Genomic DNA, 22,917 nt, shown 5'->3' on the forward strand with positions numbered 1-22,917 from the left:
TATATATATATATATATATATATATATATACTGTGTATATATACATATATTTTTTCTTAATCTTCATGACAACTCTAGGGGGAAGATACTAGTATTATCTCCATTTTACAGATGGAAAAACCAAGCCACAGTGAGGTTAAGTGACTTTTCAAGGTGTCATAGCTGGCAAGTGCACGGTGATTCAAACATACACAATTTGGCTCCAGGGTCTATGCTCTGAATCTTTATAGTTCATGGGTAGGGAGACTGCAGCTTGCAGAGGTAACATGACTTATACTAGGTTGTACAACCTACAGTAAAGCTAGGACCACAACCCGCATAAGCTGACTTCTTGTCTCATGCTTTGCCCAACATATCAGTTGTCTCTTATGTACAAGGCTTTAGTTATTAATTATAGTAATAAGTGCAGTTAGCTTTTTTATTTTTTATTTCTTTTGGCTGTGCAGCTTGGTTTGCGGGATCTTAGTTCCCCAACCAGGGATGGAACCTGGGCCCATGGCAGTGAAAGCACCGAGTCCTAACGCTGGACCGCCAGGGAATTAATTCTCCAGTTAGCTTTTTTGAAAAAAGGAACCTAGATAGTTTATCTGGAATGTATAATTCAGGTACTAAGTGTACATCAAGGGCAAAATTTCGTAGCCAGGAATGCAGATGTACTTCCACTAACAGTAATGGATTAGTAGATACTATTATTGAAAGATAGAACTGAGCTTAGGATATGTTAATTTACAATTTATTTTCCAATTGCACAAATGGTTTCATTTGTTTCAAATCTGATGATAAAATTTAGCCTAAAATGAAGTCAAGTTAGTTAAAGAAAGAGTCGGACTTAAGCCCCCAAGGAAATGTCAGGGAACTTCAGAGAGCTTTGAAGAAGTAGCAGCAAGGTCTTTGGCTGCTTTTACGCTACTCTTAGCTCCTCAAACTATTTTGCACCTGTAAATGGGACAGAAAATCAGAGCTCCATTATATCCCATTCAGCTAAATTTTTGTTTAGTTTTGGGTTTGGGGCAAATCCTAGTGATGAGTTAGTTTTATTCATCGTGGAAAAAATGCCACAATTACGTGTGAAAAATCCCTAGTTTAGGAGAATATGGAGAATGGATGAGGGCACAGGGCTCCCAGACTCACTGGGAGGTGATAGCTGTAGAAGAGGAAAGGGATTTGTGGGTGAAGGAGGGGCTGGGGAAATCGGCTGAGCCACTTCTGGCTCCACTCAGGTATTAGTGCACATTTAGCCCAAGTGCCATGTTCAAGCGACACACTTAGGCCAAGCGGTGTGAGTTTATTTCTGGGTTGAACATTCGACAAGCAAATGGCATAGATTCACTAGTATTTATGATAAAGTAGAAGCAAACCTAAAGCGAGCTAGGTCATTTTTCACTGTATCATGTCAGTTTTCAATCAAATCCTTATTCATTTCTGAAAATTTTACTTTCATTACAGCTCCGCTTAAGGCTCAGTCAACCAAGATCTCACGACAAAAACGGAAGGTTTTTGTTCTAGTTCAAGAAAAAAAAAAAAAAAAATCAAGCCTAGCTCTGCTCAGCTTGGCTTCTAGTTCAGAGGTTTCTCTGTTAATCAAAAGAGCTGTGATACACCTTTAATGCTGTTCAGTGGTTAAAGACCAGGCTTAAAATGTCCCTGCTCTTGTGGATTTAAATTTAGACCCATAAAGAGGTGCTTGTGTAAAAACCGTAAAGAACATTCAATTTGTTCTATTTGGAGAAAGATTTTACTGGAAATATAAATTTCACTTAAAAAATGTTTTATGGGGTACAGAGGTGGAAAAACCATCTAAAGAACACAACCGTTATTTCTGTGAACTAAGGACGTCTGTGCTCAAGTCAGAACCTGCTGGTTCTTTTCCATGTGAAGTCTTCATTCTCTCTTCGTCTTAACTTAGTCATCTTCATAGCAACTAATTGAAATATCCCAAAGGATTATAACCTTGTGTGAGGAACCATGGGGAGGAACAGATCAAATTCTCAAACAGTAAAGGTCCTTATCAAAGTTTCTCTAATAATAGTGCTGTACTTAAAAATCGATTAAATATAACAGAGGATGTTATAACAACTTCCTTGAAATGAAAAGTTTTCCATTGTCTGTGTTAACATTTCTAGGTCACATCTCCCAAGAAGCACCAATGTCACAGGTATAAGGAAATGACAGGTTTTTGTGGGGTTTTTTTTGGCATGGTGAGTCTTCTATGAAATACATCAGTTTTGGATTAATATCCATCACCAAAACATTTTGGCAAATAAAGAAGCCAATTTCCCTTTAACGATTATAGAATGTGTCAGAGTTGCAAAACTTAGACGCATACAGGGACTGGGCAGTGATATAAATGCCGAGAGTGGGATGGGCCCATTTCAAGGCGTTAGGCCCTAACTGGTACCAGTTGGTTGTTGCCATTCCCAAATGCTGGTCCAGTGCAACTAGATCATTTTTTTTTTCCTTCCACAAGAAACTGAAAATCTGAACTTTCAGGTGGAATTGTCCAGGTTTAAAATTTTAGCAACCAATTCAAAAATTGTAAAGCTCTGCACTGGTCAAAAAACCATGTCTATGCGCCAGGTTAAGTCTGTGGGTTGCTATTTTTATAACTTTGGGTATAAAGCAATACTTAGAAGATAACTCAATCAATGGAGTTAATGGGGCCATTCCCTGAACTTACAGTTTTCTGTGGAATTTAAAGATTGCTTTAAGTTCATATTGTCTCAGCTCTGATGCTGAGAGGTCACTGAGTTTCTTGGATATATGATGGGAAACAGTGGACAGTCAAAAACAAGGGGGCAGGTTGGAATTATGAAGTGGTCCAAATGGTAAAGGTGACTCGCCCTTCTAGATGCATTATTTTAATAACATAACTCATCAGAGGAAAGTCAGACAAATCCCATTTCCTTCAAATGGCACAAGTAGTCCATCCCAATGGAAACATGGAAGCCATTACCTAGTTCTGCCATGGACACAGTTGGGGACGTCTCTCCATTGGTGAAAGAGCAGTAGGGAAAGAAGCCTGATGCTGGTGTGTAGTCACATATTGGTTCTGGTTTGATTCCGTTGATATCAAGACCTGACTGGTCCGGGGAAGGCTGTATGTCCAGGTAGAAGCTGCTGACGGCAGAGTCTGCCTTGCTGCCCTCGGGGGTGTGCCCGTCGATGTAGCTGCTGAGGTCGTCGTGAAGCTCCGTGAGCCCGTTGGCCGAGATGCTGTAGGTGGGAGTCAGCGGCTCGGCCTCTCCAGGCTGCTGTTGGTGGTCTCGCTGCTGCTGCTGCATCCGGTGTTTCTGTACTTCTGCGTACAAGCTGTCTCGTTGCTTTTTCGACATGCGGCCAAATTTTACAGCTGGAAGAAAAAAGCCAAGGCACACCATATACAACACGCTTTTCTCCATAATCCTCTCCAGCGTGCTTTAGGAGTTCCTTTGAAGTTGCAGACAATTCCATCAAAAACCACACAACCACAAAATAAGGATGTGATCCCGAGGTGAAAATAAATGGTCCCACCTCACACAGGCTTGTTCCACATCCCGAACAGCAAAGACACATCCCAGAGGAGCTACGTTTCAGAAACAGACCCAGGGCTGGTACAAGAGACCCAGAGCAATGACCACCTATGTTTTTGTGCTGTCACATAACCCTAGGCTCAGTGGGAGCTACTGAAATGCGACTTAATGGGCTTGTTCCCTCTCTACCTAGGCAGTTGGTCTAGACGTTTCTCTTCCCAGTGTTCAGACCAGAGCACAGGGACGCACAGACTCACGGAGGTGTTATCAGAGCACAAGCAGTCAAACCTCAACTTGCACTCATTTCACTAATCCGTATGCTTACATGAGTTTCTTCCTGATCAAACAGCCAAATCTGGGGCTTCCTTGAGAAAGCTCAACAGACTGGACGAAGCATTTGCAATTCCATGAATTACATCTCTTGAGTCTATGCCCTCTCCTGCTCCTGGGTCTTGGGGTCCCTGTGAGACATTTGGACCTGTCTTTTTAAAATTATTATTATTCTTTTAACATCTTTATTGGAGTATAATTGCTTTACAATGGTGTGTTAGTTTCTGCTTTATAACAAAGTGAATCAGCTATACATACACATATATCCCCATATCTACTCCCTCTTGCGTCTCCCTCCCACCCTCCCTATCCCACCCCTCTAGGTGGTCACAAAGCACCGAGCTGATCTCCCTGTGCTATGCAGCTGCTTCCCACTAGCCAGCTATTTTACATTTGGTAGTATATATATGTCCATGCCACTCTCTCACTTCGTCCCAGCTTACCCTTCCCCCTCTCCGTGTCCTCAAGTCCATTCTCTATGTCTGTGTCTTTATTCCTGTCCTGCCCCTAGGTTCTTCAGAACCATTTTTTTTTTTTTTAGATTCCATATATATGTGTTAGCATACGGTATTTGTTTTTCTCTTTCTGACTTACTTCACTCTGTATGACAGACTCTAGGTCCATCCACCTCACTACAAATAACAATTTCGTTTCTTATAATGGCTGAGTAATATTCCATTGCATATATGTGCCACATCTTCTATATCCATTCATCTGTCGATGGACACTTAGGTTGCTTCCATGCCTTGGACCCATCTTTAAAGGACACTTTCTGCTGTTCTCATTTAGCCTCAAGTAAAAAGAATATCAGAATTTTGGAAAGGGCAGACTGTGGAAGATCCCCATTGGGAGAATTTGTGTGTGCAGCCCTTCTCCGTGTGATGTGTCCCCGTATTTAAAGTGGAACAGTGACTGGAGTAATTTTCCAGTTCATTTAGAATCCCAAATGATTTCTCCTAAAACACCCAGATAATTGAGGAAAAAAATCCTATGATTTCCTGGTCTGAACCCCCCACTAACCCATTTATTTCTCAGCCTGACTCTGTATGTATAGATAAAGCCACTGCTGGAGGGATTAAGACCTCCTAATTGATTATGGTTAAATTGATACCTGACCAGGTGGATGAATTCACCCATCTGACCATCAACATAATTCTATGAGTCTTGGGGCAGGAGGCAGGATAGATGGAAGTGAAGTTGGGAATCAGGGCCCACCGTCTAGGCCAGCTGGTGGATCTTTTTCCTGCCAAGGAGGATGTGCTTTCATTTTGCACAGAGGAAACAAGTGAGCTGGATTCTGGTCAATTTCCAGTTTCCACAACTCAGGTGACAAACTTGGGTGGGGCTGGTTAGATAGCAGTCAGGCTGATGTGAGCTCTGAATTTCAGGCCTATAATTGTATAAGTCCCCAAATTCACTCCAAGTCCACAACAACGTGTGCTGTCACATATACGAGAAATCTCCACAAGGCATACTGAAGGTACTTAAGTTTTTTGAAAAGAATACTCTGGAACCCCCAAGGGGATTAATACCCATAGGGGAAACTTGTTCTGCTATGACTCTGAATTGTGTTTTAACTCTTTTCTTAATATTAACAACAGTAATCATACTATCCCATAAGTGACATGAATGGATCAGGTGTTTTTTTTTTTTTTTTGGCCGTGCTGTGCATCTGGTGGGATCTTAGTTCCCTGCCCAGGGATCGAACCCACGTCCCCTGCAGTGGAAGCCCAGAGCCCTAACCACAGGACTGCCAGGGAAGTCCCTGGATCGGGTCTTGAGAAAATGCACACACAACTTACGATTTTTAACTTACAGATTCATAAGATATATACCTAATTTTGTGAGTTTAGTGCCATTGGAAGATGAAATCTGCAGAGCTGCATATCACAGGAATTTCTGAGAATACAGTGTAAGTTCTGTGACTTGCATCTTCCAATCCCCAAAACTTCACTTTGGTCCTACAAATTCTAAGAGGTCACCCTGTGTACAACTTGTGCCTGGGTGGGTCCACAGGCCCCAAGAACATCTGATTATGGGGAAAGGAGACCTTCAGAATGCCTGCCCAGCAGTCTGAAGTTATTTTTCCACAGGCTGAAACTCCATTGGAAGAGATGTTTCCTTCAAAGGGATCTCTCAAGAGAACCAGCCAGCCAGTATATTCGGAAAAGTCCTTAAAATGTATCCACTACACTATCTGCCCAATTTCCTTATATAAGAATAGTCTTGAAGTCTGGTGTTGATTATTCCGTGCACTTAAGACAGTTTTCCAGGAAGATCCTGAACTGTTTTGCAAATGAATGGTAGATGGTCTCTAGTTCTTAAAATAGCTTCTCTTAACGAAAAGAACATTTGTCACTTGGGCATGCCTTGCACTATTTTCACACATACTGTATGTACAAATGTTTGACTTTGGATCCAGTTAGCATAAAAGCTAATTCATCCCAATTGCCAATAACCTTACTAGTGTAAGACATGTAACAATTAGCTCTGGCTTGTGTTTTTTGTGGGGAAAAATGCTTCTAGAAGGTATCCTTTTTAAGACCCGCAGGTGACACTTACCTTCCATCAATCCATCCACATGTAATGTTTTAAACCAGCAGTCCCCAACCTTTTTGGCACCAGGGACTGGTTTCATAGAAGAAAATTTTTCCACGGACAGGGCTGGGTGGGGGGGATCAGGCGGTAATGTGAGCCACGGGGAGCGATGGCAAGCGGCAGATGAAGCTTTGCTAGCTTGCTGGCTCGCCGCTCACCTCTTGCTGTGCAGCCCAGCTCCTAACTGGTAGTGGTCCATGGCTTGGGGGTTGGGGACCCCTGTTTTAAATGTCAAAAATCTGAAGGTGTTCTGACCACACAGACATTTCTCCTCCATGCCACCCCCGCCCCCAGCCCCCCATCAGCCAGTGAACTGACTGGAATGGTTTATGGAGGAGAAGTAACTGCTGTGACACCCACAAAGCCACCAGAGGAGGGAGGGGTGGAGGGGGTGGGGGGACAGAGGGGACATATTCTGGCAGATCTGCGTCCAGGCTTCCGAGGGCGCTTTCACAACCCCGTGCTACTGTACAACGCAGGCTGCGGGCGCTCACCATCTCGAGACATTCCCACGGCAAGGCATTTCTGTAATCGACAGTGTTGGCAGCGGTTTCTACTGGTTCGATCAATCAAACAGTTCTTCTGACGAGGACAGGAGTAGGTGGCATTGCTTTGCTGACTTCTCCTGAAAAAGCCCTGTGATTCAGTTATGAAATAGAAAACAGGTTAGTGTCAGCTGGGGCTGAATGATACTAAAGGCAAGAAACGGAGTGCCACGCAACATGCATATTTAATGGAGAATTAACTTGTAGCACAATCATCCTGGAGACCATTAATGAAATTAAAGTCGCTTCGTTTTCCTCGAGTAAAATTGATCCCCAGAGCCCAATCCTCTGTCCCTTACACATGCAAAACTTTCTTTAACTGCAGCAGACGGCTGCCTATGTAGAAGGCACAGGATTGGGCCCTCTACTTGGTCTCTGATGATCAAAAGCTGTGTGCTTAATGAAACGGTACAAAGGCACTTATCTTTAACCTATATCTCCAAAACATTTTTAGTAGAATACACACAAAACACTCTTCTGGGGTGTCCAGAGATAAGAAAATGCAGCCTCACCATAAGCCAGGTGGCTGCAATCCTGGTACACTGTGGTCATCTCAACCAGACCACGTAAATCCACCATCTTTTAGGTGTCTTCCATTCCTCAAGTCAGAATCTACTGCCCCAAGAAGTTAAGTGACACTTGGAAGGATTATCTTGGCAGATCAATCAGACTGGGAATACTCTACCCTTGACAGTTTGGAAATACCATGTGTTTAGAATCATGGCCTTGAAGACTGAACAAATCCAATCTGATGTTCATCCAGTTCCACTTATTTGTTAAGCACTGTTTTGGAAATGAGGAGTTGTACTGAGATGCGTAAGGAGCACTGACCTCAAGGATTTCATTAATTCATTCACTCACTGACTTATTCATTTTTGCTAACTTCTTGAGCTGGATTCTTATTAGCTCATTAATTTTCACTGCTGTTTCTTTAATTAAAGCTGCAAGGGTTCCTTTTAGTTACGTTTTGGTAGTAACCCACAGGTTCTGCTATGTAGTATTTTCATGATTATTCAACCTGAAACATGCTCTAGTTTTCAACAGCTTTCTCCTTTAATCCATATGTTCTTGAGAAGCACATTTTTAAAAGTTGAAGTGTAGTTGATTTACAATGTTGTATTAGTTTCTGGTGTACAGCAAAGTGATTCAGTTACATATATATGTATGTGTGTGTGTATGTGTGTATATATATATATAGTTCCCTGCTCTATACAGTAGGATATTGCTGTTTATCTATACAAGCACATTTCTTAATTTCCAAACGTATGGGGGGTTTGTTTCTGGTTATCTTTTGATTGTTTACTTATCTCTCAGTGGTTTTTCAAACTAGGGATGTACTCTGGAAAAAAAAAAAAAGAAGGTAACCAGAGTCATTTCTATGAAGCAGAGCCATGGAAGGTACAAAAGAGTATAGTCACCTTCAAATCTTTAATGGCAAAGACAGATGATCCCAACCAAGGGGACACTAGTGGAGAAGGTAAGGTAAAATCCTGAAGAACTAACAGAGCGACAGAGTGCTGGGCAAACTGATAAGAGCACTCTCTCACCAGAAGATTTTTCTGGAGGCCAACTTGGCAGTTCTATCAAAATCCTTAAAAACATGCCTATCCATTGAACCAGTAATTACCCTTTAAGGAATATATTTTTAAAGGAATGTTAAGAATGGTACAAAGATATACCTACAGGGATGTTCATCCCAGCACTATCGGTAAGGTAAAAAAAAAAATTTAGAAAGACGCTAAATGTCCAACAGTAGTGAATTGGAAGAGTCATACTGGATATCTATACATTCAGCAACCTTTAAAAATGGTGTTTTAGAAACACAATTATTGACATAAAAAGGTTATTAAAAATATACTGCTGAATAAAAAAAAACAGCTAAAGAACTGAACACAATATAATCCAATTTTGTAGGGAAAATCCATATATTTAACATGGAAGAAACTTTGGAAAATTATGCCCTCGAATGAAAAGAACAGCTGGCACTGGTTGGTGGGGGCATGAGTGATCTTAATTTTCTTTCTGTTCATCTGTGCTTTCTGATTTTTCTACAATATGTGGGTAGAAAGGTATGTGGGCTACTCAGGAAGAACTATTCAGTACATCTGCTTTCTTCTGTGATGGCTGGGGACTTTGCGGATTGAGTCATGGTTATGATGGATATGACCTCAGTTCCCAGTTCTTTCCTTTTGGAAACCAACTTAGGATGGGAGGGACAGGCACTGACCTCTTACCACCTCTCTGCCAGGCTGCTCACTGACCAACATGGGCAAGGCTGGGGGCCCAGGGTCTCAGACTGTCTCTCTATTGTACTTCAAATCTCCCTGATATCAAGTCTGGCCTCTTCTGTGAGGCAATCTCTCTCTTCTCAAAATATCTAAAAAGCTGTGGGGTTTTTTTTTTCCTCTGTTGACAAGAAAGTGAGAAGTAAAGCTTTCTTTGGGGCTTAGTGGAGAGAATTCAAGAAAATATAAATGGTAACAGAGGCAGATAATCCTTAGAAAGAGATACCAAGAGGTCACCTGTCTAGGTATTCAGTTGAGTCTGAGACACATAATCTCTGTCAAGGCTGAAAGGTGTTTATTACTTTCTTGAGACTCTACCACCTTCAGACCCTCCATGTTTGCTGTCACTGCAGGTGCCTAGGATCAGGAATTATTTGCTTTTCCTTTAGCTGAGGCTGAATGAGCCTGCTCCATTTCGTTCTATAATCGTCGAATATGGAGAATGTCTACACAATCTCTCTTTTTTCTTTAAATGGAACCAGTACTTGCAGGCTGCCAAGTTATCTCCCAGTACCTTGTCTGTAGACCAAATCACAGCATCTGTCAGCTTCCTTTCTAGGTTCTTTTGTACCTTTAGTATTTCTTCCTAGGATCCTTTCCAGTTTCTCCACTTTCTTAAAAAATCTGAAATCCAGGACTAGACACAGCTCTTGAATAATGCTTGGATCATTATCAAAGGAAAAAAAGGCTACTCTTTAGTTTTCACATATTAAACTCAAGTTAACATCAAACCACCACTAATGAAATTCCAGGATGTTAGCACAGATGCTATATACAACCACCAGTTTGCTCTGCTACAAGAGAATTCTGGGAGGGCATAATGATAATGATGATGATGGTGATGATGAGAGAGATCTTAATGAGTGTCTGTATTAATCATACCTTTTTATTCTGTATTTTTAATGCTTTGACATCTTGAGATCTTGATAACCCAGGAGAGATTATGCTTCCCAGGACTACCTAATTCCTAGAAATAGCAAACAACTTGCCTGGGAGCACACCTTTTATATGCAGACCAACCGATCCAGAGCCCTAACATCCAGCCACCTCCTCCCATGTTTCCCCCTCATTCCACCTGCCTCCTGACTGACCCTGGTGCTTTCCACTGTGGTCCTCTGTGTGGCATGCTGTGCCTCCTGTTTCAAGGGACCTATGTTATAACCAACTTCTCTCTCTCTTAAAATTTTTATTTTATAGTGGAGTATAGTTGATTAACAATGCTGTGTTAGTTTCAGGTGTACAGCAAAGTGATTCAGTTATACATATACATGTATCTATTCTTTTTCCAATTCTTTTCCCATTTAAGTTGTTACATAATATTGAGCAGAGTTCCCTGTGCTATACAGTAGGTCCTTGTTGATTATCCATTTTAAATATAGCAGTGTGTACATGTCAATCCCAAACTCCCAATCTATCCCCCCCCCCCCACCAACCTTTCCCCCTTGGTAATCACAAGTTCACTCTCTAAGTCTGTGAATCTGACAAACTTCTCTCTTCACAGCAGTCATTTTTTGTCTATATGTCTCACCTACTTGATTAAAACCAATCCCAGGAATCGTTAAAACAGTGCTTATTATTTGCTAGGCACCTTGTGCTTTATATGGATTCCATCACGTAATCTTGACAAGGGCAACACGAGGCAGGTGCTATCATTTTCCTGGTTTTTAGGTCAAAGAACCTGAGGCTTAGAGAGGCACTAGCTCAGAACCCCCCCACCGCCTTCCCCCCTACCCCCCAGCATGGGGGTAAAGCCAGGATCTGAATTTAGGTGGTTTAATTCCAGAACTCACACGTCTATCCCTTTTGTTGTTTTTCTGCTTCCTTTGAGTGTCAGAAGGATTCCCACTTGGGGGTTCTTACAGAAGGCAGTCCTGAAAGGAGGCAGCGTCAAGGCACAAGGTATGCATGACAAAAGAGCGAGACTGATCTGCTCTGAAATTAGCGTTTTCCTTCAGGTTAGCCCCTTTGGCTGGTCACGGGGCCAATGCCCAGGCATTTTACAGATTCCTCTTCTACTGCCACCTCCTGATGTGGGTTATTCACATGAGGAAACCAGTCTCACGATTTCGTGATTTTCCCGCATTTCTGACCGGGAGGACCATGTCCCCTTTTATTCACGTTACTTATTTCTAAATTACTCTGGCTCGTTTAGAAAACAAACAAAACAATAACAACAACAAACTGACTTCAAGGACACACAGTCACTATCATTAAAGATGTCTGAGAAATTATGCCATCAGTTGCAAGGCAAATCCACGAGGCTTTCCACATGCTCTTGGAGCGACAGCACTGAGGCTGGAACCAACGTTTGGAAAAAGACTACACTTCTTCGGATGCCTCAGCTTTGTTTTTTGTTTGTTTTTTATTGATGTACAGTTGATTCACGATGTTGCGTTAATTTCTGCTATACAGCAAAGTGATTCAGTTTTACATATATATATATATATATATATATATATATACACACACATCCTTTATTTAAATATTCTTTTCCATTATGGTTCATCACAGGATATTGAATATAGTTCCCTGTGCATGGATGCTTCACCTTACTCTTTACAACACCATTTATTTCTCACTGAGTCATTTGAGCAAATGCCTGTGGAAAGTTCAGGGAGTGGCAGTGCTGAGACCCAGAGAAGAGACCTTTCTTTTGGATTAAATCGACAGAGTCATGCCCACAAGGCTAGCTATCAAATACCAAGTGGGAGGGGGTCAGGCGGGGTTATAAGGTGAGAGCTGTGAAGGGAGAAAGAGGGTAAGGCTGGGTGACTCAGACACACTAAACTTTGCATTTCAGACAGAATGAGGGCTTGGTCTTCCTTTCCTGCCCCCTTTTTTCCCTTAAAAACAAACAAACAAAAAAAACTTTTCATTTCAGTATTCCTTGGGGTTTCTCAGAGGATTTGGGCAGTATTACTGATAAAGTATTTAAAGCTGATGAACACATAAGAGGAGAAGGATTAGAAGAGCAAGAAAGAAGAGGAAGAAAGGGAGAAGGTATGGTAGGTACCTTACTTCCTCAAGGGAGAAGTATGCTCATAAATGTAGAAGCAGGATCTTGACTGACCGGGGTGCAATCCTGGAGAGGGTCACACTGAGAAATGAGTAAGCTGAGACACCAGTTCTAGGGGCTAGGAAGCTTGAGGCCACACAAAGAGCAGTGACAGCACAAGGCAGCACTTGGAGTTTTGGGGTGGAACTGAGGAGGTATACATGAAGAAGAAAGTGCTGAAGCTGTGAGTCAGCTGGCAAAGATATTAAGTACACAGTTTTGGAGTTTTATTTCTAAAAGCTGAGCTAATGAATGACTTCTTTGGCTTTCTTAAAAGTTCACTTTTTATGGATGTCAAGATACACAGAGATGTGCCATTATAAACATGGTGGGCTTGAGCAGAGAGGGCCACCATGATGAATTGCAGGGTAGGATACAGCACTTGGTGTGACTGCGGCACACTACCACCACCTAGTGGCAGCACACTCACATGCAGTTGTTGCAATACATTAGAATAATACAAACAGGCCTTTAGAGATGAAACGAAGTAGAGAGATTATCAGATTCAGTAGTTCTCAAACTGATGGTGTATGAGAATCACCCATGGAGCTTTTATAAAATACACATGAGATCTATTGAACTACAACCTTTGGGAGTATAGTCACAGACATACAAACTAGTTTGAACAATGTGAAAGCACCATTTTTATAGGTCAAAAAAGAAGAAATGTCATTTTTGTATGGCAAACAATTTAACAAAGCTTTCCGAAGACTCTGCTGCCTTCCCTTTGTTAAGGTCTATACTCTAGTTTTCTGATTTTGCAGATAACAAAAATGAAGCTCAGAATGGTAAGTGACTTGTCCAAGGCTGTCCCATGGCTACGTGTTAGTGCTGGGACTCAAACTCCAGTGCCCTAATTTTAAGTGCAGTGTCCTCCCACGTAAGCATCTCTCCTGCTGTGCTGGGCTAACAAAACCGATGTCACACAGTCTTGATTTCCTCACACACGTCAGCCTTCTGCCCCCATTCCTGCTGCCTCAAAGAGAACTCTCAAGTGTATCTCCCCTTATTTCACCAAGTCTTTCAAAGTGCCTTTCCTTGAGTTTTATTTCTGATTTCTGCCTCTATTCTCTGGAAAAAAATATTTATTTGTTTGTTTGTTTGTTTATTTATTTATTTATTTATTTTTGGCTGCATTGGGTCTTCGTTGCTCGCGTGGGCTTTCTCTAGTTGCAGTGAGCGGGGGCTACTCTTCGTTGCGGTGCACGGGCTTCTCATTGCGGTGGCTTCTCTTGTTGCACAGCAGGGGCTCTAGGCGCGCAGGCTTCGGTAGTTGTGGCACGCAGGCTTCAGTAGTTGTGGCTCGCGGGCTCTAGAGCGCAGGCTCAGTAGTTGTGGTGCACGGGCTTAGTTGCTCCACGGCATGTGGGATCTTCCCGGACCAGGGCTCGAACCTGTGTCCCCTGCATTGGCAGGCGGATTCTTAACCACTGTGCCACCAGGGAAGCCCTGGAAATTTTTATTGCCTACTTTTTTTAAAAAAACAATCTGGCTGTATACTATGAAATTTTTCATCGATTCCACTAGATTGGAGCTCCCCAGGACAGGGACTGAGACCATGGGGTGGGAGAAGGCTGATACCAGGTTGCAAGAGCTGAATGTTAACATTTCAGGACATTCGTGAACCAATTGTTAAACATCACCATTATTAAACATTAACTTATTATTTTATTACTATTTTGCTACTGTCCCTGTTTTTGAGGTTATTTACATCAATTATATCTGAATGGTAGCTCACTGCATAACAGTGTGCTGCTGTGCACCTCTTCCTTATCCTGCGTGCAATGAGATGTCGTGTGGGGAGGTTTGAAATTGACCATGTGCTGAGAGTATTTCCGCCACAGAAAATTGACAAGTGCTATGGATCAGGGCTTGATTTATGGCTTTGCTTACTGTCTAGATTTAAAAAGTGATGAAGATAAATTAGGAGTTTGGGATTAACATATACATACTACTATATAAAAATAGATAACCAACAAGGACCTACTGTATAGCACAGGGAACTCTACGCGATACACTGTAATAACCTATATGAGAAAAGAATCTGAAAAAGAATAGATATATGTACATATATATATAACTGAATCACTTTGTTGTACACCTGAAACTAACACAACATTGTAAATCAACTATAATTCAATAAAAATTTTTAAAAAGTGATGAAGAAAATGATAATGATGTGGGTTCAATTTAAAAATATGTCATGTCTGTAGCCATCACATTGTGAAGAGCACAAAAAAAGAATGTAAAGAAATATTCTTCCAGTTTTTAAAAACTATTATCTGATTCAGCAAAGAAGTTGCTCACGTCATCACTGACGAATGAGTGAAGTTCCAAAACATGTTTTTCCTTGTTTCACTTTCCTCTTATTCATTAATGTAAACGAAAAATCACGTTGGTGCTACAGTCTTTCGTCAGCTGCAACCACAGGTATGGATGTGAGAGTTCAGCAAAAATCAATGAGCACATTCAGTGAGAATCGGCCATCTATATATATACTATATAGTATATATATATATATATATATATGTGTGTGTGTGTATATATATATATATATATATATAAAATATAGTGTATATATATATATATACTATATAGTATATATATATATATATATACTATATACTATATTCTCTGTTTATAATATTATCGATTTTACTATTTATAAAATGTATGAAATTACATCAGTGACATATACACTAAAGTTATGGACATACATATAGACACTGTTGGTTGCTAAAAACTAACCAGCACGTGACTGGACTGAGCCCAGTCCTGGCTGGACCCCTCACTTCCCACCAGGCTGTCTGAGTGGCTCCCCCGTATTCTGGACAGGCACACACCCAAAGTCGTGGCCTGGCCTTCTACAGCCCTGTCACCCCCATCACCAACACACACATACACACACACTCTCCAGAAACTTCAGCTGAATGGCTTTATTATTTTTTTTAATTGAAGTAGAGTTGATTTACGTTGTGTTAATTTCTGCTGTACAGCAAAGCGATTCAGCTACATATATTTATATATATATATATATGCCTTCTTTTTAAATACTCTTTTCCATTATGGTTCATCATAGGATACTAAATACTGTAGAGTTTTTCTCTGTGCTATACAGTAAGACCTTGTTGTTTACCCATTCAATACATACTGAATGGCTTGATCTTCATTCTGAACAGAACATTTCCCGACCCACTGACCATTTTCCCAGCCTCTTCTCCTCCAGTGTTTTCTTGTTCAGTCAAGGGTACCACCATCACCCAGATACTCGAGGCACAAAGATGGGCTTCCCTGCCTCCTCGCCACCCACATCCATGCACTCACTAAGTTAGGCTGTTTCTGGTCACCTTCATGTTTCCCCAATCCATCTACCTTTCTCCATCTTTACTGCAATTTTCTCAGGTTCCCACATCTACCACCTCCTGACTGGGTTATTACACAGCCTCCCCACTGCTCCCTGCTTCCATCCTTACTCCCTCCAATCCATCCTCACACAGTCACCGAAGATGTTCTGTTTCTAAAAACAGAACCCTGATCAAGTCCCTTCCCTGCTTATGAGCCCTCAATGGCTCCTCACTGATGACCTGGCTGTGACCACCTGCCCAGGCAGCTCTCTCCTCTTCTCAAAGTCACACTCTGGCCAAACCTAAACCACTGTGTCCACAGTTCCTCAAAGGATTCCACACACCCCCACCCCAACCCCGGCCCCGCAACCTTCCTGGAAGTTCTCCTCCTCTCTTGAGGTTTCACTTTCTCTGACCTTGCCCTTCCCAAGGCTGGTTGAGGGTTCCCTCCCATGTACATGCCTAGAGCCCTGTAGCTATCCCTCTCATAGTCCTTAACTTGCTGTATTACTAATTTGTCTCCCTCACTGACAGTTTTGTTTCTTTGTTTCCAGGAGCTAACTTAGTACTTGGAGCAGTCAACAAACACTTGTGAAATGAATGACCAGAGGAAAAATGATGCCAGTGATAAAAACAGTGGTGACAATCATATGCTGAGCTCCTATTCTATACCTGGCACCGTGGAGGACACTTCGCAACCATGATTTATTTGCAATTCACAACAACATTGCAAAGTAGGTATTTTTATATCTGTTTACAAATAAGAAAATGACAGTTCAGAGAGGTTAAACCACGTATCCAAAGTCACACAGCAGGTAAGGAGAGGAGCCAGGATTTGAATCCCTGAACCCTGCGTGCATCTTAACCCAAAGGCCAGAGACTTCTTAATACACTATCCAAAAAGGCATCCAGACAAACATGTGAGGCAGACCAAACAGAAACAGATAAACAACAAAACAAACAAGTAAAAATGCCCCACTTCTCAGTTGTACAAAGATCCATGTAATGGTTCAAACACAAGGTGAGGGAGATGGCATTTTATAGGGTATCGAATACCAGGTTTACACAAGTAGGAAAACGCTCTCGTTTGCTAGGTCTCCTTGATAAAAAGCTTTGAAATAGACATGGCATTTCCTATTGGGGTTATTAATAGTTTTGCCCCCAGGAGGGTGTTGGCTGCACAGAGACCTGTGGGTGTGGTTGGAAAGGTGCTGGGGTGGGGTGGGGTATAGCTCTGAGGGGCTCCCCTCCGGCTTGGGGCTCCTTCCCAGTGAGGCACAGGCTGAAATGCTGATCTGATGTTTGGTCTTTTGACAATTTTCACTTAATGAATTGATTCCTACAGTTCATTAACATACCCACTTCCACTTCTGTATACACATATGTCTTAATTAGCTGCTCATTGGCTGTTTAATTACAAGAAAACAGCTGACAGCTGCCTTGCTGAATTCTAATGGCAGACGCGTTGGAACGGCTACACATTTGCTTTTGACAACCAAGATTTATTCATAACTCTATGATTTATGGTGAATGCTCATATGCCTGAGCGGATTATTGTATTTTCCAATCCAACGGAAATGTTGGTATTTGGGGGACTGTGGACGTGGGAATCCCTCTCATTCCATTTCTGTGGCTGAGATGAGCTGAGAATCCTAGTTGGGGAGGCATGAACTCTGTTTCAATTTTATTTATTTTGGGAAGTTTCTGTTGGAATGTTCGGAAGTATGGGGGTGAGGAACAAGAAATATCTTTGGATAAACGTGGGCAGAAAGTTAAGGATTTAAAGTTAAGAAGGAAGGTAACTGGCAACTTAATTTTATTGAGGGGGCAAGAGAGGGCATGCATAGGTTAAAATCAGAGAGAGGAAGAGGCAGAAGAAATGATAAAATTAAAATGGGGGGAGGAGACAGGAATAACAGTCCCCAAGGAAGCAAGTAAGAAGGAAATTTGTTCTTTAGAAAAAAAAAAAAAAACAGGAAACCTCATTCTCCAAAGTGAGCTGGTATGGTCCCACACTCAGGCATCGGGCAGCAATCAGTCACGGAAATGCGGAGCTCCTCAACTACTTTCCTGTTCAGTAGTGACTGGCCTCCCCGTAGAACTGTATATGCAAATGATCTCTGATTAAAGCTGACCTCATGTGTTATATTTGGTAAGTGGAGATGTCTGCTCTGCCATACGGTGATTTGCCATCCTCAGATCCAATCCAGTGGGCACATTCAGCAACAGTGATTCCCAAGCAAGCACGAGGGGCCCTACTCTGAGCCAGACACCACGTTAGACCCTGTCTATGACAAGGTCAGAAGCCCAGCATCTTCTGTGAGCTGAGGCACGATTAAGACTAAACCAAAGAAACTAGAAAAATACAAAAAAAAACCCCTCAAATCATCTTGATGCAAATTGGGGTTTAACACATCCTACCACTTGTGCATTTACTTCATCACAGGCCTGGAAGATTTTGCTCAATAAAAAATTTGTTCTTATCACCTGTATATAACAGAAATGAAACTCTGATGTCACAGGATGTAATAAAAAGCCAAGTCTAATTTTCATTTTAAATGGCTAGCTCTAATACTGGGGCCAAGTGTTATAAAATATTAAAGTAAAAATGTTGAGCATGAATGTACCAATGCTGAAAAGTAGACAAGTTGATCCAGGGCTAGTGATATTTTACAACTGAAATAAAAATATTAGAATCCTTTAAAAAACAATTTGGGCCTAAAAGGAACATTTATGGATATGGTTTTTAACCTAATACATAAAAAGCTCCAGAAAATGCTTTAACTCTTTCAGGAAAAAAAAAAGTACTAATTATACATTCTTGATATCTTTGAAAAGACTTTTTATTGTTAATTTCAGAGAGCATATTTGTTAATGTGAAGAAACTATTCCAAGTTCTCCCTTTCCTGGGTGGAAGAGGAAGTTTTGCATAAGACATCATCTTAAATGTATTAATTGATGAATAAATATTTGACACATGAATGGACTCTATTCTTAGACTTATCACGAGGCAAAGGGTCTTAGATGTAATCAGAAATCAATTCACTAACTTCAGTACTCAACTGTACATTATTATTTGAGAAGCTATAGTTGAATGATAATCATAGCTAACACTGCTTTATGATATAAAGGAAAGCTGCTACAAGAGTAGATCCTAAGAGTTTTCATCACAAGGAGAATATTTCTTTCCCTTTCTTCTTTTCTTTTTATTGTATCTGAGTTGACCCTTGAACAATGCGGGGGTTAGGGTTTGTAGAACCCTATGCAGTCAAAAATCCGAGTTTGACTTTTGACTCCCCCCAAACTTAACTACTAATAGTCTACAGTTGACCGGAAATCTTACTGATAACATAAACAGTTGATTAACAAAAATTTTGTATGTTGTATGTGCTATACACCATAATCTTACAATAAAGTAAGCTAGAGAAAAGAAAATGTTATTAAAAAAATCGTAAGGAAGAGAAAATACATTGACAGTACTGTACTGTATTTACCAATACCATAAGTTTATGTCCTTTGTTTTCAAGGTGAATTGTCTGTCAGTATTTACATCCATATTGTCATATACGATAAAGGAGATGTTATATGTATTACTGACATTAGACATCAAAAATGAAAAGATAATGTTAAAAAGAAATTCATATTTATTTACGATTTTTTCCAATATATTTATTTAAAAAAATCCGTGTAAGTGGACCTATGCAGTTCAGACCCATGTTGTTCAAGGGTCAACTGTGCATGAGAAGATGGATGCTAGCTGAAACTATTGTGGTAATCGTTTCACAAGATATGTAAATCAAACCGTCATGCTGAATGCCTTAAACTTATACAGTAAAGTATGTCAATTATTTCTCAACAAAATTGGGGAAAAAAGTTATGGTAGAGGCCCAAAGTCTAAAAAGACATGGATTAAAAATTCTGTGTGTGTGTGTTTTTTTAATCTTGAGATACATTTTTCATCCTCCTCCTCTAAGCGGCCACTGTATCTAATACTGAAGCCAGGAAATGAAGCTGAATGATAAACAGAACCGTTTCTGGAAAGAAAGCCTCAACCAGTCGTCGTTTTTCTATAAACACTTCGGCACTTGTATTCACTCTGAAGATCGAACCTTAACCCTGACATCTGCAGCCTTTCATTTTATTTCTGGCCTTTTCTGCTGTCCCCGTGCTCCGTGACCCGGCCCCTCCTCCCTGGCAGGCCTACCCAGCCTACCTTACACCCCTGCTAGCGCTCACCCAGGGCTGGGACTAAATTCTGTTCCAAGAGCTCAGGAACGTCTTTACTGGCAGAACTAAGCCCTTGCAGGCCTGGATTCAACGGTCTTCTGAAATGCAATATTCAGGGCTGGCCCAGTGCTCGTACACTGTTCCTTCATGATCTCCAAAGAACAAGGAAACTAATTTTACAGTGAAAACCTTGGCATAACAGAGTTCTTAAAAATTTGGGAATGGGGGCTTCCCTGGTGGCGCAGTGGTTGAGAATCTGCCTGCTAATGCAGGGGACACGGGTTCGAGCCCTGGTCTGGAAGGATCCCACATGCCGCGGAGCAACTAGGCCCGTGAGCCACAATTACTGAGCCTGCGCGTCTGGAGCCTGTGCTCCGCAACAAGAGAGGCCACGATAGTGAGAGGCCCGCGCACCGCGATGAAGAGTGGTCCCCGCTTGCCGCAACTAGGGAAAGCCCTCGCGCAGAAACGAAGACCCAACACAGCCATAAATAAATAAATAAAATTTAAAAAAAAAATTTGGGAATGGCATACCTGTCTATCCTTATCTTCCACTGTCTGCAGAAAGTGACTCTCTGCTCCAGTCAAACCAGGTTATACAACCAAGACTTCCCCATTTTTAGGCTCTGGCTGCCTAGTGGATGTGTGCTTCTTGGGTCACATCACAGACTGCGGCCTCACTCTAGTATCTAGTTCTTCGTTTGCTATGAAGGCCTCATCTCTACAACTAGACTGTAAGCTGCTCGAGGGAAGGATCCGGTCTTCTATGTCTTTGGACTCCAAATAGTGCTTACAGAACACCCAAGGGGGTGCTCCTATTTTCGCTGTTTTTATTGGCAGAGTCTACATTTCAAATCACAAATGTTCACAAAATCAAGACTGGACCCACAGATATCCTGGAAAGAGTATCTGACTCTACAGAGCACATTACTCAGACATGAGGAGTTTGCCCAGGAATGATAATAACAAGAGCCAACACTCAATGTGTGCTTGTTACGTGCCTGGCACTCGTGTAAGTGCTTTACCTATATGCACGTGATAACCATATGAAGTAACTACAACTACTGTCCTCATTTTACAGATGAGGAAACAGAGGCACAGAGAGGTTGGGTATTTGCTCAAATTGGTAAATAGCAGAACTGGAGTTTGAACCCAGGCAGTCTGGTTCCAGAGTCAGAGCATAAGCCTGACACTATACCGTCTCTCTACACAGGGCCAAAGGGATTTGGAGAGGGTGAGCTGGGAATACTCAGGAACCAGAAAAAGAGCTACCAAAACGTCCACCACTTTTGCCGTTCATGTGCAATGCTTACTTGAGCAAGTATGTGGTGAAAGAGAATCATTTCAGCAATTAAATAGGTTCTCTGGTTTCTTGTGGTTTCAGGTTGTTGATTTTAAAATGCAATTTAAAATACATTCACAAGGCGATTAGCTCAGAAAATGACTGAGTCACTTTTTCTCTCTCATTAGATTTCTATTTATATATCTATTCAGAAATTTTCCTTAAGTCTAATGATACTATTACAGAGACAAATTATTTATAATTTGTCATGACACAACCACCTTCACCTGGTTAGAACATGATAAATCATTAACATCAGTGGCAAAAGAAGTCTCTTGACTTCACCACAACTAGAGATAAAAATGTTAGTTGTAATGTACACACTACTATATATAAAATAGATAACCAACAAGGACCTACTGTATAGCACAGGGAACTCTACTCATTATTTTGTAATAACCTGTAAGGGAAAACAATCTGAAAAAGATTCTGAATCACTGTGCTGTACACCTGAAACTACCATGACGTTGTAAATCAACTATACTTCAATAAAAAAAAAATGTTAGTTGTAGCAGAAACTATGACGCAGGGCAAATACTATATGCATTGAATATAAACACATACTACCGTATAGGTCCCAGGCTGGGTACAGGCCCAATCTGTTAATAAAATGAAGTTTTTAATTGATTGTTTTTGTGATTTTTCATTGTATAAAGTCAATAGGAAAGAGAAGCAGAACTGCAGATGACCGAAAAACACGCTGGCACTGAGGCTGTACAAGATCTGGAAGGGAATCTAGAAAAATGACAACAGTGAAATAATAGCTGCCCTTTGTTTTCTTATTGCTTTTATTTTTGTCATAAATAAACATTGGGTTAAAAAGAAAACACACATTGTTTATGCCTCAGTAAACAGTGGTACTCAGAGAATTCAGATTTTATTGAATAGCGTGTTGTTAATTAATCTTCTGAATTGTTGAGGTGTTTCCTATGAAGTAGCCCCCATCTTCTCCCTGGTCCTGCCCTGCGCGCCATTCCTAGGTATCGTATTCAATTTGCCACGTAAAACTACATGTGGCATTACTGACAGACACAGAGAGAGCGATCAGTTTCGTGAACAGCATGAAGGTACACACGTGGTTAATCCCTGGGACCCAGACCACTTAAGAAAATACCTAGGTGATAGGCAATGCACAAAAATCAAGTCTGCTTGGAACTCCTGGTAGGGGAGCACTGCTGTCTATATACCCTTCAGCAAGAAAGACCATGCCATCCTCTACCAGTGATAAGAAGGTGCGTACCCAGGGTGGGTGAGGGTGCAGTGTGACAGCTGCCCAGCCACATCAGCCGAATTAACCCCCCCAAATCAATGGAGGGACAGCTGTCACAGGCAGGTACCTCTCTTGCTTACATCTTGGGATAACATAGGCCAGGCAGTTGATTTTATTTTGTTTAATTTTAATTCATTAATTAATTTGGAGGGAGGACAAATTGAGGAAATAATTTTTGTCCTTGGTAATCCAGAACCTTGAGGTCTTGAGGGTACCACAGAGGTGAATAATTCAAAATCCCCTTTGAGTAGAAAGCTCTCTATTCCTAAAGGTGGGTGAATTTTTTTTTTTTATTTTGTTAAACTGTTTAATTTGAAATAATTTTAAATTTAGTAATAAGTTGCAAAGATTGCACAGCGATTTCCATTATACCCTTCATCCAGCATCCCTTGATGTTAACACCTTATGTAAT

The 22,917-nt window shown here is 41.2% G+C and overlaps 1 protein-coding gene across 3 annotated transcripts in view; it reads right to left on the reverse strand.

Annotated features, from left to right (window-relative positions):
- RORA (RAR related orphan receptor A) overlaps positions 1–22,917 on the reverse strand; it is a 725,308-nt gene that overhangs the window by 19,194 nt on the left and 683,197 nt on the right. For all 3 annotated transcript variants that reach the window (XM_082446740.1, XM_082446741.1, XM_082446739.1), the window contains 2 exons: positions 6,932–7,073; positions 2,954–3,349 (listed from right to left, as the gene is read on the reverse strand). In XM_082446740.1, coding sequence (XP_082302866.1) covers positions 2,954–3,349; positions 6,932–7,073 — 538 coding nt within the window. The remainder of the gene's footprint in view (positions 1–2,953; positions 3,350–6,931; positions 7,074–22,917) is intronic.

This window comes from Balaenoptera physalus, assembly GCF_965194825.1.
Source record: "Balaenoptera physalus genome assembly, chromosome: 2".
Classification (NCBI taxonomy): domain Eukaryota; kingdom Metazoa; phylum Chordata; class Mammalia; order Artiodactyla; family Balaenopteridae; genus Balaenoptera; species Balaenoptera physalus.